Genomic DNA, 19564 nt, shown 5'->3' with positions numbered 1-19564 from the left:
CCTTCTGAAACTCAAGCCAAAGGTTTTCCTATGAATGTACAACAAATCTGTCCAGTTTATTTTCCAATAAATCTAAAATTGCTGAATGGGTTTGTACTTGAGAGGGCCACTGCATCATTTCTAATGTCCCTCTTTTTAAGGAAAAAGACCTAAATCTCTTTGTGATGGCTCTATTCCAGGATGAATAGAATAGAATAGAATAGAATAGAATAGAATAGAATAGAATAGAATAGAATAGAATAGAATATTCTTTATCGATGCCCTATAGGGTCAATTTTTGTGTTACAGCAGCTTTAAAAAGACAGAGTGCAAAATGCAATAATAAAAACAATAATAAAAAGAATTAAAAAAAAACAAGAAACTAAGATAAGAACGAAAAATTGATAATTTAGAAAATATAATGTGGTCATTTCTTTTTTTTAATGAGTATATAATGGCTATTTCAACACACTTGAAAACTTTTTTAAAATACAAAAAAAAAAAAAAAAAGAAAAACTTGACCACCACTGTATACCCTCACATAATTATGCACAATGCCTTAGAGCTAAGATACATTCATTATATATCATATTTCATGTTTATGTATTTATCATACTTTTAAGATATTTTCTGTTTATTTAGGTATTTAGATAATTTACTCTTCTTCATTAAGCGCTGTTGCTAACACGTGTTTCTTCTCAATCCACGTTAAAACAGCTTAAAGTTGATATATTTGCAAAACAAATGGTACGTCACAATGAGACTGCGTGCCTCAGAATGAGGTTAAAATGCTTCCTGTTTGTAACTGAAGTGCAGCAAGTTTTCAAAGCACTGTGATAAGACAGAGGTAAGCAAGGCGAGGTAAAAATAGACTACCGTTAGCACACCTCACTGACTTCACTCTGTGATGCTCTGTAGCCCGAGAGCTATTGTCTCAGACAGACCACACATTTTGTCCCAAAAGGCTGGAATATGGAAGGTAGGAACTGTACAACTTTTTAAACTTTGACCACTCCTTGACCTTAGGCTCGTATTTTAAATATTTTACGTTTTTCATTTTGGTAAAGAAAATCTTTTGGTTGAATTTTTTTAACGTAGACTTAACTAAAAAAAAAAAAAAACAGGAGCAGAGTGATTCTACTTTAAAACATGCTGCTGAATATGGCAAAACAAAAGAGGAATGTTCACATAGGGGGACTGCGGTTCTCATAGCTTTTGAACAAAATGGCTTAAAAATCTGCGTGTTTTACATTCTTTAATCCCAGAAACTTGGTTTTGTTACTGTCACAATATGTCCGCTCAGCAAACCATGTGCACCACTGATTGCTCTCTTAGGTTCTTGTTGACGTTTTATGATTTCACTGAAAGGATATAAAGACACATTTTATTGTTATAAAACTTGGTTACAGTGGGAAATATGGATGGACTTTGTTTTCATGTTTTTAATAAAACATTATTATAAAAACTCTCACAATAATCAGTAGTTTACTGTGTCAAAGGCTGTATTATTCTTTGGTGTCCGCAGCTTACAAAGATTTCTCTCAGTGTTACCTGAAAATGTTGTTGTAACATTTGATTTCACTGCAATTTGTTTTCGGAAAGAGAAGATGACACATTTTAAAGAGTTTCATCTTTTCTGCGTGTTGTTCAGATATAAAAAAGGGGAATTCCAAAGACGGTGGAAAAATATGTTCAAAATGGTGCACTCTGTCCTCTAAACTCAGCGGTTGTCAGATAGATCTGATAGATGTTTATAGGTTTAAGATATTTGTTTTTTCATTCATCATTTAGGAAAGCGTGACGGGTGTGTCACTGAGCTGATAGGTTTGGTGCTGCTCTCTCTGGCCTTGTTGATCTCTCTGTGCATCAACATATTCCTCTGCGTCAAACAGAGAGCCACACTGAGAAAAGGTAAGATTGTTTATGGGTTATTTTTTGTTGCAAATGAATTTGCTTTTTAATAAAAAAAATAATAATAATAATAATTTATTCTATGGCATTCTTTAAATGACCTTAAATTTTATAAATACAGACACTGACCAGTGCTGCTTACCACACAGTGAAGAAGGAGACAGGTGCGCATTTGAATTCAGGCTTTGTCCACCTCAAATCATTTAGTCCGTTCTTGCGATAATAATTGTACAAATAAATTACTTCTTATCTACAGATCAAGTTGTTTTGTGTAAACCCCCCTATAATATAATTTCTCAATATCTCAAAGGCTGTCACAGGAGGAAGGGCGTTATTTTCATAACATCAATCATCATGAGCAGCAGGAAAATCACCACAATCATCAAGACCAACAAGAAATTCCAATCTATGGAAACATCAGAACCGACAGACAAGGTGAGCTCGGGCCACATCCTGTGACCCTGAAATGTTGATAAAAATTACATGACACCTTTTGATTTGTTTGCCAGAAAATATCTCTGTGTTCTGCTACACTTTGCCAACCAGTGTTTTTTTTGTTTAATGTAGGATTATTGTTCCATTTACATTGAGGGTATATTCCTGCAAATGCAAAGTTGGCAAATTCAATTTCAAGTTCCTAATAAAATCATTACGATTGATTTGAAACTGCCAGTTAAGTCAGAGAATTTAAAATGATTTTTCGATTAGTATATCACCATTTCTCTATGTCACAAGTTGTGGAGTACTGATTGTTTTTGTTAATTCTTTTCTCATTTAATTTAATCTAATTATGTGCCCCCGCAATAAAGAGAATAACAGAATAATCTGTTCTTGTCAAGGTTCTATGGAGGTTTGTTACGAGATGATGACTATGCAGCCCGTGAGAGAGCGTACAAAGGTAAATGTAATGCATCTATGTTGAGACTTGCTATAATCAAACGGCAAGTCTCTGTGGACGTTTTGTGCTTTTGTGAAAGTAGTTATAACATAATTTTGATCATGAATTTAAGATGATTTTGTTATGAATAAGTTTTAGTCAAGCCTAAAATATTTTGACATAATAGCACAAGTTTTTCATCTTTAATCAAGTGTGAAATACAAAAACAAGAACACATTTTCTCATGCGCACAAGTTAATTTTCTGCTTAATCTTGTACCTTATTTATTTACCTTGCCTGCAAATGTGAATTTGTCTGGAGTACACAGAAAGTAAACTGTTAAACCTCTTGAAAATTTGGAATCTTTAGTAATGAAATGGAGACGATTAATGAAATAAGTTTGTGATCTCTGATGATGGCGTATTGTACATCATTATAAATACTACTGATGTTTTTTGTGCTGGTATAACACTGATATTTTATTTAGCTATCGTTTCAAACATTGATATCAAAATATGCTGATCTGCAGAAATATGCATCCTGCAGACCACTCGCTGAAAGATTTGCTTTCAGAACGGAAAGCAGCCGTCACTTTAGATGTTGTGGTCTGAGACACTGTGAACACAATTAAACACGAGATGTTCTAAAAATAAACCGAGTATAGAAGGTCACACAAACCTGGGGACCACAATGTGACTGACTTTTATCTATCAATAAACCAGAAAGCTGCATCTCAAACCCATTTTGTTTCCATTTACTGCAACCAGACTTCGGAGGCTGACCTGAATTACGCTTCCCTGGATCTGAAGCTGGCGAAGAAACACAAGAAGAAGCTTCGCCATCAGCCACAGGGACGGAACAGCCTTCAAGATCAGCCGATGGTGCATCCTGGGAATGCCTTCCTGGAGGTGGACATGGACATGGACGCACAACTTCCATCCAGAGACACCAGCACCATGGTGTCTCACAGCAGCATCTACCTGAACAGTCAACAGATAGCACAGGAAGCAGAGGAGATGGAGAGGGAAAGGGGGATGAATGTTGAAAGGGAGAATGAGAGTTGGGAAGGGATAAGAACAGAGGAAGACGGAAGGATTACGCTGTGGAAAGGAGACAGAGAAAGTCAGGAAAGAATAGAATTCAGTAATGGAAACATGTGTGCGCAGCTTTTAGAGGCAGAGGAAAGTTACGGAAATCATTCTGATCACAGCTTTGACCACAGTAGCATCTTATAAGATCAGCTGAAAACTATCAAGCCTATGAGATAGAGCCCATGAGACCTTTTTCTGTTATTGTGTCTGCAGTGATTTCATCTTCAGCACTCATCAGGGTCTGTACATTTGAGCAACTTCCTTTCTGATGCAAGCAAACTACCTCTTGATCTCTAGATATTGAGCAACAGAGGAACAAAGGTTCACCTTTCTGTGCAGAGGATGTAATGTACGTAGTGGATTGAGAGAGAAAAGGAAACTGTACGTGTGTGTGACATTTAGAGGCCAAGGGCTACATGGAAATGTTTAATTTATTGTGAAAGACGAGTAAAACATGAAATCATCACATGGAAGATCACTGTGTTTGATTTTTCATTTAAAACAAGTCAAGGGAAAAAAGTCCTACTTTTGCTTTCCATGCTGTATGCCACAACCTAACTGAAACTTTATTATATAAATGGACTCATCTGAACACACATACATCTGCTTTGAAGTCGTCAAAGGTCACATGTTGGTAATATTACAGATAGGAAAGTAAAGACGAAGAGTCTGAGTGTGGAATATTAGCAAAACAGTCTAGACTTTTACCTTCTGTGGAAAAATAATATATGTACTACCCACAAACGATTAAAGAAAGGGGAGAAGGGTCACTAAAATTCTTTTTTTTTTTTTTTGCAAATGAAGACAGTTAAAACAAAGTTTGACATCTTTTAAAATTCTGAGCATCAAGTCTGGATTTTAAATGTTACCCAGATATCTCAGACGCAAGTCAATATCCTGGCTTTTGAATCAAAATCTAACAACCCCCCCCCCCCAAAAAAGAAATAAAATAATAATAATAATAATAATAATAATAATAATAATAATAATAATAATAATAATAATAAATAAATAAAAAATTAAAATAACAAAAATAAATAAATAAATAAGTGGTTTCAGTTTCTTCCATAAAATTGCCTTCATCCTAATTATCTAAAATAAATTTCATATTTCCCATGGTTAAAACAAAAATAATACTAAAGAACTTTTCAGTTTGAAGTTCTTTCCTAGTTTTTTCCTTCTCTGTAATCCTTTTCCTTGCAGAAGTTTCTGCTGCCTGCCATAGTTCCTTAGGGGGTTAAGCTTTGAAGTGAACTCAGCAGTCAGAGGCCAGCATCACACTTAGCATCAGCTGACAGTTTTTCAATAGATTTCTACGGCCTACTTCCTGAATGGATTCATCTCTGGCTCCAGGCATTTTGAATCAAACCGCTGCAGACACGCAAACAAATGCAACATAAAGTGACACATAAGACAAGAAAAAATGTAATGATATAATACCTCCAAACACCATTGTGTTAAAGTTTCTAGCCTCTTAATCAACTTGATACAATCCAATCCAAATTCTGGGACAAGTCTGATTACTTTGGTTAAAATTATGTTGCAGAGAACCCTAACACATTGAGTCAGAACACATTTCCCTTTATGCCTAATCGCAGAAATGCATGTTTTGATTTTAATTAATGTTCTCTCGTACAGTCTATGGTACTGATATTACTATAAACTTGGATTCATTCACCTGTATGTAGTAGTGAGAGTGCCAAATTACAAAAATAAATCTATAAAAGAAGAAAATAAATCTATAAAAGAAGAAAATAAATAAATGAATAAATAAATAAATTATATAAGAATCTATAAAAGGAATAAATTAATTAATTTAAAAAAATATGAATCTATGAAATAAAAAATAAATAAATAAAAAATATACAAGAATCTATGAAAAAATAAATAAAAAATGAATCAATAAACAATATATGAGAATCTATGAAAAAATTAAAAAAAATAATCAATCAATAAATTACATGAGAATCCACAAAAGAAAAGGTTAATAAAAACAGAAATATAAAGAAAAATAAAAAAATTAAATTGAAAAGTGCTTAATAAATAAATAAATACGTAAATGAAGAAAGAAAGAAAGAAAGAAAGAAAGAAAGAAAGAAAGAAAGAAAGAAAGAAAGAAAGAAAGAAAGAAATTGTGGCACTCTTACTACTCCATCCACCTGTGCTGTAATATTGTCCTAAAATAAACTTTGGATGAATGTGCACACATGACTTCAGTTAAACTGTGAAGATTTCCTCTAATGACCAGTTTCAGTGGGGCGAGTATTTTCTGAAAGCACTTAGAAAAGCTTACCCACAATTGAGTTATGTTTATTGAACTGCCCTTCAGTCGTTCATACTCAAGCTGAAACCAAATCAAGTCTTTAGGAAATCTGTTTGACAGCGTGCAAATAAAAAAGGCCCTGAGTCACGGCCTCTGTGTTTGCTAAGAAAACAGATCACTTTTGGGAATAAATATAAAAAAGCATGAACATAAATAGCAGTGTTGTGCATTTTTGATTCGTGCGTTTGACAGAAACCTAACACACATGTGGCGCTAACATAATGAGCTAACCTCGTGGCCTTCAAGTGCAATAGAGGCGTTTAAGATCTTAAAGTATCTGCCTTGTAAATATGTTAATGTAGTGACTACACAGTCACACGACCACAATTACAACCACAGAAAAATATAACTGTAGTTGAACTATGGTTCACCTTTTCCTTAACCCGTACAACAATGTCAAGAAAGGTAATTGTATGTAAATTTTGCTAGTTTGGGGGAGAGGTTGGAGCCTTAATATGCTGCACACATTTAACACAATAACGGGGAGAAGAGCCGCAAAATAACATGTTTTTCAAGACTTTGCATATGTTTATACTTACATATACTTGCATATCATTGGGAACAGGATAGTGTAAGGGGGGATGAAAATAAACAGGTACGAATATGCACATTTTGGAAACCGGAAATAGGAACTTTTTCCATCACCGAGTGATTTGTCTTCAAGGAAATAGACGATCTTTGTCACAAACATGGCAGCGCGCATGTGAATGTCACGCCACCCCGAACAGTTACCGAAATCAATTCATTTTTTTGGTTCGATTGATGATTCGCTGGAGGTGGCATGTAACGTAACTCTTGCAAGATTGTGCTTACATTCATCGCAGACAGTTAAGAATCAGAAAGTCTTACTTTAGACTTTAACTGACCCCCTTTTCAGGCTAGCATTGTAGCTACACTGTTTGCAGCTTCTGTGTGATTACGATGGATCCCGACCAACAACTAAGAAATGTAAGTCACTTTCACATTTAGTAGCTGCTATATTACATTTTTGTACAACTGATTTGTTTCAAAATGAAGTGACTGAGCGTGTCTGTTGCAGCTGAAGGATTTCCTTTTGGTTTACAACCGCATGACTGAAATTTGCTTCCAGCGATGCACCAGCAACTTCAACTACAGAAACCTAACCATGGACGAGGTAATAAAATAACGATTACATGTATTGACATGTATCCACGTGTTGGTGTTGGGCAGTGTGTGGTTTTCATAAAACATGTCTTTAATTGAATATCTCAACATATGAAGACGTCATACCAAGTGTCAGTATTAAAAGCCAGCAATAATGATGTAATACTTAAGTGAGGACCCCCCTACGTGGATGCAGGGAGTTCTTATCAATGATCATTAAAGCATGAGTAAAGATTTGGCAAGTTTGGGTCTGCTGCTGTTAGGTTTGAGTTAAAATGAGAAAATCATATCCTCACTCTTAAAGTGGTTTTTAGTTTTATACCATTACCATTCTTTGAATCACTCTGATTGCTGTGTCTGTTCAGGGGCGCTGTGTGGACAGCTGTGCAGGGAAGCTGATTCGCTCAAACCACCGCCTGATGAGCACCTATGTGCAGCTAATGCCTCGGATGGTGCAGCGGCGTATGGAGGAGATGGAGAAGGCAGCAGAAAATGTCAAGGCAGCAGAGGCAGCTGCTTCAGCATCTGCTGCACCTCCTGCTGCAGAAACCTTGCCAGAATCTCAGTCCCTCATCACCTCATCTCCATCCCCTCAAATTCCCCCACTAACTGATGTCACACCTGAAGCCTTTGGCTCCACCGTTCAACCAGCAGGATCAGATATTTTAGTTGGCCTTGATGCTGTTGTGCCTGCACCCATGGCAGAACCAGAAGTCAAGTTATCAGCTGCTGCACCAATCACACCTGTGACTGAAGTAGTAAATCTGCCAGTGCTTAATGAAGCTGGCAATGGACTGTCTAACACAGGAGGGTTTCCTCTGCCCCCTATAGGGGGTGTTCAAAATGAGTCAGGGATCTCAGCACCTGTGTTTGTTTCATCTGAACCAACATCTGCATCAGCAGCTGTACCTGTGTCAACAGTAGCTGCGCCTACAGTGTCATTATCCTCAGAAAGCAAACCTCTGTCAGGCCAAGAGAGACCTCCAGAGGTTCTACCACAATCAGGGCAGCAATGATGCCCACTATGGGTCTGTCTCACACTATGATTGATCAGTATCTGACTTCATGCAAGACACCAACATCTGATGTTTCATGCATTGTTGCTTGTCAGAAACAGGAGTTGTGTTGTATAAAAGAACATGTGCTAATACATTAACATGAAAGATCATTTAACATGAACTTTTGAATATGATATTATGTCACTTAAACTTACTGGTTTAAGTCTGAAATAAGAACATGTGCAAGATCTGTCTTTTGTATTTTCAAACTTTATTGTAGGTTGTTGACTATTGTTTAAAAAAAGTACTTTTTTACAACATCAACACATTGGCTTATGATGGAAATATCTGCATAATATCTCTATTCCACTGCCCTGTGGTCCTCCCAACAGCAGCATTTATTTATATATTGTTTTAACCTCTGACAGTTCAGTGAGTATGCAGAAGCAAATGCTGTGCAATAATAAAGCTACAGGTGTGTAAAGGATTATATATGTTTGAAACAAAGAAGGCATAATTTCCTTAAGCTGTGATCTCAATCTCCACTTCCAGGAGTTACAGTTACATAAAAAATACCAACATGATAATGGTATTTGAGATGAAAAATAAAATTCAGAAATAAGATCCTCAAGTGTAATAAAATAAAATAAAAAATCAAGTATCCATAACTTTTTCTTGTTTTCTTTATAGCAATGACTGCATTTACAACTTACATAGGTGTTGTGAGGAAATGCAAAATCTTCCTGCTGTACAACAATATTTTAAAGAAGTTTACGTTAAAACCAATTCTTAGAGTTCTGTATAGAGAAAATTAACGTTTCTCCTCCTATCACATCTGTTTTGTTTCAGCAACATAACCCAATCCAGACCAATATGGTCTTTGTTTAGACATTTTTTTTATGCTATAGTCAGAAATGTTTGACCAAAAAACATTATTCAACAAACTATTACATGGTAAATAATTCATATTTCCTTTATAAACAATTTACACAATCATCAATGCAACTATTTATGTGTCGTGAGCTGGGATAATAAAGGTGTACACATAATAACCCCATAGAGTACCCCCCAGATGTTGCCCTTTGGTCTGACTATTGCTCTCTTAGCAAAGAATTTTTTCACAAATTTTCTCTTTTTACCATAACATTCACAGTCATATCTGTGCCCCATCCGTGCCCTCTTCACACTCAGCACACTCTCCATGTCAGTGAAGTACCTCTAATTACCACACTGATCCTTTCATTAGGGAGGATGCTGAATAACTCTTGATACCATTGCCTAATGGTTGGTGGTTTATCTTTAATCCAGTTTATCAAAATTTATGTTCTAGCTAATAACTACATTTTACATAGTTTTAAATGTGGCTGGATAAAGGCAACTGATTTTAGGGGAAGCAAATAGTGAACAGGCCTTAGTCCCAACTGATGCTGATCTGGAAAATACCACTCAGGTTAGAAATTGCAACCCAGAATATTTTATCAATTTGCATTGCCAGAAAAAAAGTGGTGGTTGATGGCCTTGGTAGAAAAGCTTTTTGTTGGCTTTGTCATAATGTGTAGAAAAAAACAAAAACAAAAAAAAAACAAAGGGTACAAGCAGTTTTAATCTCATCAAAAGTTGGATAGACCAAATGTGAAATTATTAAAAAACAGTCAAACCTAATTTTATTCTGAATTATTCTGAAAAATTAACATAAATATGAGTTGAAGTCAATCTGACATCAAAGTATTCAGCTTTGTAGGTTCTACTTCCAATATTACAGCATCTAAACATGTTGTGCAAAAGTACACAAAGTACAAAATTATAAGGAACAAATATATAAAAGCAACCAAGAGTATTTGTACACGTTTTGAAAAACAATTCATTATGTTACAGAAATGGAGAGAACGGAAACAATAATCTGTTTATGACTGATAATAATTTCAAAATCATCTAAATGATTCAAATGTGTTAAAAATGTGTTTGTACAATCATGAACCACCATCAGTTGGAACAGGACTTTTCTCTGTCATGAGACTTCCGTAGTTTTGCCTTACCAGCTCTCTCTCAGTGAATCTTCACAGCTGTTCTTATGAAGTCAGATTACCTGTTCATCTACTATGACATTTTAAGACATTTCTGACTAATAAGGTGCCAGGTTTTCATGACCTGAATCAATACTGATCGATACTTTACCAGAGTAAACAGAAACTTATACAAAAAACTCTACAAGAACTTCTCTTCTGTTTTTTTAATGTTAAGACTTCATCTTACTACTTACCCACTAACTTCCAGTAGTGTGGGTCTTGAAAATGAAGTCATTTCTTGTTTAAAGTTATAACCTAAGCAGTTTCTCCTACAAAATGAAAGTATGTTAAAGTCTTTAAATAAATTATTTGTATGTAGATGATATATATTTGAAACTGCTGATTTTAAAACCTCTTTACCTTAAATGTATGCTCTCGATCCACCAAATGCCACGTATTTGCCTTCTTTAGTACTAAATGTAATTTCTCCTTCAGTAAACCTTTGTTCAGTTGTTCACAGACTGTTCACTTCTCTACACAGAGGAGTGCTTTGGCCATGTTAATCATGTCATGAAAACTGCAAAATAAAAATGACTAACGTTGTTTCATGTAGATTTCCCTCTGAAATGAACAGACTTTTATAAAATGGCTGAAATTACAATATCAAAGTTTATAATACTAGTATCTTAAGTTGTATTTGAGTACCTACAGACTTACCCATTGCTGTTTTTGAGGGAGAATTTTTCAGTCAAAGTAAATGTGACATTAATATATTGTTAAATGCAAGAGTAAGTGGCACTTACACAGAATAAATGATTATTCATACCTCTCATTATTTTACACCTTGTTGTTGGAAATGTATGGGAAACTTCAGGAAAAAAACACTGCAAGCAAGATTTCTAGACAATCAAACACTGTCTGTACACACAGACTTATAAAATAAAACCACAAAATAAGGTTAGGATTCTTCAGTGTTGTGGGCATCCTGGTTGCAGTTTGTTGCTCCAGCTTTGCTTTGAGGAAAAAATGGTCATCCATTGTTGTTTGGGTCAGAAGTCTCTGTCAGTTTTCTTCCTTATTTCCTGGAGTCCAGATTTATGTGCAAACCTGGTGAAGCACAGACTGCATTTGACAGCTTGTCGACCAGTTCAGGTAACATATTGCCCCACAATATGATACCACTTTGACATTATGACATGATCTTTTTTGAAAAAAACAAAACAAAACAAAAAAAGACAATTTAATAAATCAACAATGACAAAAAGTGATTTAATTTATTTCTAAAAATAAAAAGTAAATACAGAGGGCAAAAAGGTTATCACTGCCCACCTGCCTTTATTAACTCTAACCTGAAAGTTTCCTTCACTGTTGCAGCAGGAAAATGTTTATTTTCAAGATTCTTCACAAGTCTTAAGCAAATCCTCCAGGAAGTGAACCACCTCTTCCTTACCTCTCCCCTCCTCTTCTTCAGTCTTCAGTCCCTTAATTCTGATCAGAGTCTGCTTCAGACCGCTGATTCTCTGCTGAGGGGTGAAACCTTCCTCCCCTGAGTCTTTCTCCCCTTGTGCCTCCTCTCCTTCAACTCCAGCTCCTCCTCTTCCTCCTTCCTCCTCTCTGACATATTTGCTCAAATGTTCTCTGATGCCTCTCCCCTCGTCTCCAGCCATTGATGATCCTAGTATTGGCATGTCCTGGGACTGGCTGATGCTGAGCAGGTGCAGGAGAGCTTGTGACAGAGTGTGGCGCAGGCTTGCGCTGTAGCGGTATTCGAGGAAGTCGTTTGTGTCCTCGCTGTTCTCCAGCGCCTTGGCGAGGGAATGCCACACACATTTAAACCTCTTCGTGTCTCCATAGCAGCTCCGGTGGGCAGGTACTGCCAGGGCTGCTGCGGATTTGATCCGTACTTTGAAGTTCTTGCAGGAAGTGACGACATGGCAGAGGGCAGAGAATGCCTCATGAGACCAAGAAGCTGAGTCTGACAGAGAGAAATAAACTGAGTTAACAGTTTTCTTAAATTCACAGGGTATAAACAAATAAAATAAACTAGAAAAGCACTCAGAGAGCACAGCATACCAAGCATATTGTGATTGTGACAAAACACTCTAGTCCTACTTTAATGTCATACTCTCTTTCATCAGACTGTCTGCTACAATTTGGTGTAAGTTGCATGTTTGTATGATAACTTGTTAGCTGACAGTGTTGAAAATTATGATGAGACAGTACAGATTTTATATTCCAGATCTCAGTATCCAGAATATTGCCAGGATCTGAATTGTACTTTTACATCTGTCAGAAATTATGGTGACCTCGTCTTGTATTGCTTTGCAAAGCAATCTGACCATTTATCGTAGTTATATACACATATGGTGAAAACGGCCCTATCTCACAATAATAAAGAATCCTTAAAAAAAATCCTGGATCCAGACAGTGATCCGGATCACCTCCAAAATGTAATCACTTCTTCTTTATCCCATTTTGAACATTTCCAGAAAATTTTATCAAGATTCGTTAGTTACTTTTTGAGTGATGTTGTTCACAGACAAACAAACTCTCCCTAAAACATAACCTCCGTGGCAGAGTTAAAGATCTCTCTAACACAAGTTATGTTGACCATGTACTAAACTCATGTGTCCAGCAGGTAGTGGACAGTATCAGATAGAGTTCCCAGCCACAAAGGCCTTGGACCTGTGCCGAGCCTTAAGCTGGAGCTATGAAAAACATGGCTGCTATAAGCTTCCTCAAACAGCTAGGTCTGGATGGTCACAGAGGCAGGCTGATAGCTCAGGTTGGCCAATTTAACCACAGTAAAAGACCATCACTCACCAAGCGGCAGGGAGGGGTTTCTGAAAGCATTCCCTAATGCACAGCAGGCGTTCCATCGGACCTTCATGGTGGCCTCTGATTGGACAGTTTTCACCAGAGCACGGACTGCGTCTTCCAGCGGGCGCTGGAAGGCAGACCGGGTTAGCTGACTCTGACGAAGGAAATGAAGCAGATTCCCCAGTGCTCGAACTGCGTTAGACTTCACCTGAAGGGATTGAACAAGTTACAGGAGCTGAATCAAAGAGAACACCAACAACAAACAAAAAACAAAATATATCTGTAAATGTCGGTCTTGGTCTCACTCTGTCTTTGTCATCAGATGCCCGGGTGGCTGCCTGAAGCATCTTGAGCAGCAGCATGTCTGATAACTCTTCCTGGAAGTCCACACCTACACTCTCCCTGAAAAAGAAACACGAAAAAAATCTATCCAGATTTAACTGTTTCTTCTTCTTCAAAGTGTATAATTTTGTTGTGATAAGTGTGATTCTTTCAGCAAGCATTCAACACTCTGCACAGACGTTTTCTTACATGTTGACTATAAGTGTGTCTGAGAGGTTTCCTAAAGACCAGGCTGCCTTGGCACGGACATTTGGAGATCGATCATCAAGGGCAGCGAGTATGGTGTTTGCTGTATCAGCCACAAACATCACATCCTGGAAAGTAAAGAGTTAAAAAATTACAACATATAGAACTGATTCTTGTAGGATCTTGATCAGAAGTGTGTTTTTTAGTGGTTTGTTTCTGCACCTCTCTCAGACAGGGGAAGAGTACATAAACTCCCAAAGCCCTGACGGCTGCTGTCTTCACCAGGTAGTTCTCGCTGTAGGTCAGCCCCAGCAGCACAGTGATGCACATCAGCTGGGTCTTATCCTTCAAAATAAAATGGACAAAAAAGACACCACATGTCAAAGTATGACTTGGTGATACTCCTAATTAAAGGGATGAAGAGAAGCTTACAGGAAGCTGTGCAAAGGCCTGTGGAAGGATGGAGGAGAGTGTCTCGCAGGCGCTCGTCTGCAACGTGGGATGCTGTTCGTTCTGCAGCGCTCCATTCAAAGGACCACTCAAGACTTCAGACCAAAACAGCACCACCTAAAACATTACAAAGGTATAATAACAGTCTTACAAACACTAAACAGATTTAGATAAGACTAAAAAAAATAGTCTGTAATCACCTGACTCATAGGGACCCTCAAACTTTCAGGGATGTTGTTCTCTGGTCTGTACTGTTGGATTATGCCAGTTCCCAACTCCTCCAGTAACTTCAAAGAAAGACACACCACTGGTATCAGTGTAAGAATTGTGACTGTACAACAGCAATTTGCGCATTTTTGAATTATAGTGAGCTGTCATGCTTTCAAAAATATTTTTTAAGTGTATTCATAAAGCACTTGTTTGTTACACCGCAACTTAAGAGTGGCCCTACGGGGCCAAAAACAATCCATTAAATGATCCATATAAAATACCAAAACAAACCTTAAACAATTACAAAGACGGATTTATTAATAAAAAACAAGGAACTTAAGTGCAAAAACAAATTACACAACAAAATCCTCCAGGGGAGGCAATAGGGCTGAGACCAGATGAGCCTTGTTAATAAAAAGTCTGACCTGGAAACAAGGAGAGAGACAGGGAACACACACAGAAAACACACAGCCATAACACCTGTCTACCTGAATCATAAATAAAGTGAGTAAGTGTTACCTTAGTCCCGTGCAGCTGAATGGAGGGGTCAGACTCACTGAGGCAGCGAGCGCTAACCTGTCCAATCTCACAGAGACATTTCTGCACTAAAGAGAAGTAACCTCTCACCAGGTGGGACATGACCTGAAACAGACAACACACAGTTAGGTTGTATGACAACCTGTTGGAGCGTCTTTCACATGACTTCCTTTCTCATCTAATATTTCTCACCTGGAGAGCTTCTAGTCTTACAGGTGAAGGCTCTAAAGAAACACCTCCTCCTGCTCCCGCTGCCTCATTATCTGATTGGTCCTCCCGAGGCTGAGTCACCAGCGACACGCACAGCTGCAGCAGCCATGGTGGGGCACCGTCCTCCTCCTTTGGTGTGTGGGGAACATGGGGTGAGTGTGTGCAGGAGCCTCGCTGAGAGAGTGCGACTGGGGTGTGAGAAGGAGAGGACACTCCATCTCTTTGCCTCCAGCTCAGAGCTGAGCCCTGGGGTGTGAACAAGCCAGTGTTGCTGCTGCTGCTGCTGCTCTCTGGCTGTTGAAGGAGGAGCTGCACCTCAGGGAGAGGAGCTTGAGTGGTCACCAGAGCCCCATACAGTGTCAAGACGGACACACGAACATTTGCGTCTACGCACAGAGTATAGCTGTGTTAAAGGGGAGCACAAAGGTATACTTCTTTCACGTGCAGATAATTTACTGAGACAATGAAATACACACCTCTGTGGCGCACATAGGGACGCATCTGCTTCCAGAGAGGACTGAGCAGACCAGGTCTAAGACGGTGGTATGGAGCATTTGCTACCAGGTACGCCAGACACTATCATAAAGAGAAGGGCAAAGTTTTCAGTCATTACATGCTGGTTCTTAGCTTGTGGTATAATTTGGCAGATATCCACAGGACGACACAGGAAAGCAGTTTTTTGTACCTTTATGACCTGTGTGAGCGTCTGAGGGGAGGTTTCAGCCAGCAAAGCCAGACTCAGAGCACGGTGCAGCTCTCTGACAGATGTGGCCAGCGAGAAGGAGAAAGGGGTGTAAGATGTACGGGGAGACGCTGTATCTTCAGCCACTGCCAGAAACTGACGGGAGCCATCCAACATGGCTGACAACACCTGGAGCGCACAGGCCCGTACCTGGAAGGAGACGACAATGAGCGATGCAACAGCAATGCAGATAGAGAGTTAATGTAATCTCAGTATAAGAGGGTATGTTTTACCTTTGGTGAGACATCCTTCAATATAATTGTGAGGAGAGTGAGAGGTGGCGGCCCCCCGATAGGAGAATCTGGGATGAAGGAGGACCAGAAGCTGTACAGAGTCCTCTTCTCTATACTTTTTACTACAGCTAGAAGACAGTGCAGTGCTCCCTGACGCACACGACCATGGTAAAGTCTGGAAGAGATATTAAAAGAATTAACTCTCACTCTTGAAGGGTAAAGAACGGAGTGTTAATATCATAACTGTCTCGATGTACCTCAGTTTGCTCTGTGCATTTCCTTCTGGGTCGGAAAACTCTGAGTCAGAGCTGTTTTTTTTCCAAGAGGGGTAGAGAGACAAGGCAGAGAATTTACTCAACGACTCCACATCGCCTCTTCCTCCCTCTCTTCCACTTCCTTTCTGAACAGCTGACACTTTGTTGTCCTTATCATCCTCCTCTCCATCATTCCCTCGGCTCTCTTCTGTGCTAGCTTTCTTCCCTTTTCCTCTTGATTTTCTCTTTTTGTTCTAAGGAAAGTTAGGCAACAAAATTAGGAAAGACAGTTCAATACAAATCACAATCACATAATGTTACTCTTAAAAGGGAGATAAATGTAACAAATATAGTTAATGATGATAAATGATATACCCCTGAGGTTTTTCCTGACACAGAAGCATCTTTTGGTCCATCAGCGGGTTTCTGAGATTCAGCTGGTTTGGGCACAGGGAGACCCTCGTATTGAGGAAGAGTTGCTGGGTAAAGAACAGTTGGCCACTCAACACTTACACCTGGAGCTCCCTGGAACATGAGCCTCTGAAGAAAACACATGACAATACAACTTCCTAAATAAATTTGGCTGTAGAGCTGGAAAAAGGGTAAAAAACCATGAGAGCAACAATAAAAAATATGCTAGTATGTAACTATCGGGCACCTTTAGCAGAGCCAGCACAGATCCAAGCTCCTCTCCTCCACCAAATTTCCACTTTCCACCTGAGAGACAACACTGCAGGCCCTTCAGTGCTGCCTGGACCACCTGAACAGAGAACATAATGACACGCAAGGATCAGCTGGGGTTTATTTGTATTTTTCCTTCTGAAAAGTCTCCAAAGAGCACCAGTTATTCACACCATGCAGTAGAAAAGTTCATCAGTGTCCGGAGGTTTGGGTGACTGCAGTGTTTTCAGAAAGACGCTGAAAGATGCACTTCTGTACTGATCATCCAAAGGTGGCTGGCCAGGGATCCTGCAGGCCAAAAAAATGATGTCAACATAATTCTTTGTATCTCCAATACTGTGACTGATCTCTTCCATTTTGAGTCAACAAGCCTACCTGAGACAAATGTTAGCCATGCAGGCAAGAGCAACACGCCGTAACTCCATATTTGGCTGAGATGGGGAACTATACATCAACAGGACTCCATCTTCACGCAGCAAGTTGCCGAGATGCTTTGAACAAGAAAATCTCAATATGTATATTCAGTAGGAAGAAAACACAATACAATCTCAAAATGCTTGTGCAAATATCTACCTGGTGGCATTGAGGCCCATTACCATACACAACTGTGGACAGAGCCAAGAGGATATCCGAGTGTGTCCATGTACTGCACATTTTTAGTGCACTTGTGGTATATTTCACCAATATATCCAATGTGTGCTCATCCATTATAACCTAAAAGTAACAGAAGACAGACAGTAGATATCACAAAAATGTTTAGCTAGAATAAAAGAGTACAGACAATTTCCATATAACTTTCACACTTAAAATCAGTCATCACAACATGGATCAAAGAGCAGGAAAATCTTTAACTAAATACTTCTTGTTACCTTCAACTGGTTCAATAGATGATGTATTAACTGGCAAAATTTGATGACTAAATGTTCTTGACTCAGAGGCACAAGAGAGCTGGCATGTTTCAGCAGACTGCACACATCCTGAAATGGACACAGTCAGACTTAACTTTCAAAACAATATCACAAATGTTGACTCAATGGAAGAACACTGGACATTTTCGGACAATGTAATGATTCAATAAATGAAATAATCAAATAAAGAGTTACCTCAGGACGTATGTTGATGCTAGGGTCAAATGATTTGTTGTAGTTTTCAGACAGGAGCTGGTCAAACAGAAGGTTGAGCTCCTCCCTGAGTTGGCCTGAGTCTCCCCGCAGAGCTCTGAGCTTTGTGGCGCAGCGAGAAAACTGTTTCTCGGCGTCTGCCGATGAGCCGAGCTGCCAAGTGTCCGTCCCGATTGGGGTGAACGGGGCGGCCTCGGCGGACAGAGCCACTGGAGGAAAAACAGAGACATCACTGCGGCTCACCTGGGCCGGTGCTGACAACTCAGTAAGAGCCGCCATACTCTTTGACTCGGAAGTGTTTTCATTTTCTTTCGTTGGCGTTTCTTTCTGGTCCAAATTCCAACTGTCAGGCTCAGTACTGCCCCCTAGAGTGTAAACTAGAAACACGGAGTAATATCCACAGGCCGTATGGTAACAACCTTTCTTTCAACGGTATATCCAACCGATATCCCTTTTTCCTCAACAACCTATGCAAATGGGGCTCACGTTGGTCGATACATTGCGCCAGTTTTTATTTATTTGTTTATCTATTTATTTATTTACCTTGGTTTTACCAAGAATGTTTTTGAGATGCAAAATCTTTTTTCACAAGGAAGTCCTGGACAAAATAGCAGTATAAAAATTTTCACAAAGAGAACAACAGACAATAACAAGTAAAAACTCAACCAATCAATATTTTCCAGTGTTTCATGGTAAAACATGCACATACTCTTTAAATAATCTTTATGTTTGGTTTTAGAACAATACAAACCAACAAAAAGATCTAGTTTTAGGTGACATTGTAGCTCAGACCCTAATGAAGGAGCGAAGAAGCTGAAAACACTTCAACCAAAGACAGCAAGTCTTAGGAACAATAAACTGAATCTGTCCATGGGACCAAAGGTTACAGTCATAGGTGTCAAACAACAGCATAAATAAGACGGCTGATCAATTAGTGTGGCCCTACAAAGAAAGATATACAGATGATGCTCCATTATTCTGTCAAGTTAGGAAGACAAACCTATTATTTATACAAGACAATGATGTAAACAACATCCTAAACCAGAAACAATACACAATGCAGCATTGTATACTGAGTCCAGCATTTTTGAAGAAGCTGGGGATGCAGTAATTTTTATATACCAAAAGAATGTAATTATAAAAACATAGCAATAAAAAAGGTTGCTAGAAGTTTGTGTTCTGCTTCTGTTTTTCAAGCAAAAAAGGTAAAATATTCTTTATTTCTGCAAATGAAATCCAATCCATCATCAGGTATTTTAGGGTTTCCGTGTGATGGCTAAAAGAGAGGTTTTCACACAGAAGAAAAAACCCAGAGTGTTGAACAGTTGGGACACATTTAATCAACTCATTTTCAAGTTACTGTTCACTACAAAAAAAAAAATATGACGGTTGTGTTTTAAACCCAATACTTTGCAACATCTGTTTAAATCTTGGAAGCTTAACCGAAGGCTAGTGTTGCAAACATAGA

General features: G+C 38.5%; 3 protein-coding genes across 3 annotated transcripts; 2 read left to right on the top strand and 1 right to left on the bottom strand.

The window, feature by feature from the left end:
* The first annotated feature begins 865 nt into the window (after positions 1-865).
* On the top strand, positions 866-4223 carry LOC141791770 (uncharacterized). Its single transcript, XM_074672416.1, has 7 exons — positions 866-958; positions 1771-1890; positions 2012-2054; positions 2201-2325; positions 2730-2788; positions 3535-3889; positions 4156-4223. Exons 1-7 carry the CDS (start codon positions 952-954, stop codon positions 4221-4223), a joined length of 777 nt encoding a protein of 258 aa, XP_074528517.1. The 5' UTR covers positions 866-951.
* A 2607-nt stretch (positions 4224-6830) lies between these two features.
* Positions 6831-8955, top strand: timm10b (translocase of inner mitochondrial membrane 10 homolog B (yeast)). The gene is made up of 3 exons (XM_074672140.1): positions 6831-7129; positions 7221-7316; positions 7672-8955. The coding sequence occupies exons 1-3, from the start codon at positions 7103-7105 to the stop codon at positions 8320-8322; spliced, it is 774 nt and encodes a 257-aa protein (XP_074528241.1). The 5' UTR covers positions 6831-7102; the 3' UTR covers positions 8323-8955.
* A 982-nt stretch (positions 8956-9937) lies between these two features.
* Positions 9938-18386, bottom strand: heatr6 (HEAT repeat containing 6). The gene is made up of 20 exons (XM_074672139.1): positions 18079-18386; positions 17845-17952; positions 17549-17689; positions 17351-17466; positions 17149-17263; positions 16953-17054; positions 16670-16834; positions 16298-16548; positions 16041-16215; positions 15751-15957; positions 15542-15641; positions 15048-15451; positions 14838-14960; positions 14309-14395; positions 14091-14225; positions 13881-14003; positions 13662-13786; positions 13436-13532; positions 13134-13338; positions 9938-12285 (listed from the first exon to the last, which is right to left on the bottom strand). The coding sequence occupies exons 1-20, from the start codon at positions 18373-18375 to the stop codon at positions 11702-11704; spliced, it is 3660 nt and encodes a 1219-aa protein (XP_074528240.1). The 5' UTR covers positions 18376-18386; the 3' UTR covers positions 9938-11701.
* Between the last annotated feature and the right edge of the window lie 1178 nt (positions 18387-19564).

The sequence above is a fragment of the Halichoeres trimaculatus genome, unplaced genomic scaffold, assembly GCF_033239565.1.
Source record: "Halichoeres trimaculatus isolate MK-OKI-2021-1 unplaced genomic scaffold, fHalTri1.1 fHalTri1_scaffold_6, whole genome shotgun sequence".
In the NCBI taxonomy this organism is placed as follows: Eukaryota; Metazoa; Chordata; class Actinopteri; order Labriformes; family Labridae; genus Halichoeres; species Halichoeres trimaculatus.
This window is presented reverse-complemented; position numbering and strand designations above follow the sequence as displayed.

Coding starts and splice junctions, on each gene's coding strand:
- LOC141791770 (XM_074672416.1), top strand. Junction 2,055..2,200: donor CACAGTGAAGAAGGAGACAG/GTGCGCATTTGA, acceptor AATATCTCAAAG/GCTGTCACAGGAGGAAGGGC. Junction 2,789..3,534: donor CCGTGAGAGAGCGTACAAAG/GTAAATGTAATG, acceptor TACTGCAACCAG/ACTTCGGAGGCTGACCTGAA.
- timm10b (XM_074672140.1), top strand. CDS start 7,103: ATGGATCCCGACCAACAACTAAGAAAT. Junction 7,130..7,220: donor CCGACCAACAACTAAGAAAT/GTAAGTCACTTT, acceptor TGTCTGTTGCAG/CTGAAGGATTTCCTTTTGGT. Junction 7,317..7,671: donor GAAACCTAACCATGGACGAG/GTAATAAAATAA, acceptor GTGTCTGTTCAG/GGGCGCTGTGTGGACAGCTG.
- heatr6 (XM_074672139.1), bottom strand. CDS start 18,375: ATGGCGGCTCTTACTGAGTTGTCAGCACCGGCCCAGGTGAGCCGCAGT. Junction 17,690..17,844: donor ATCTATTGAACCAGTTGAAG/GTAACAAGAAGT, acceptor TGTTACTTTTAG/GTTATAATGGATGAGCACAC. Junction 13,533..13,661: donor GACACACTTATAGTCAACAT/GTAAGAAAACGT, acceptor TTTCTTTTTCAG/GGAGAGTGTAGGTGTGGACT.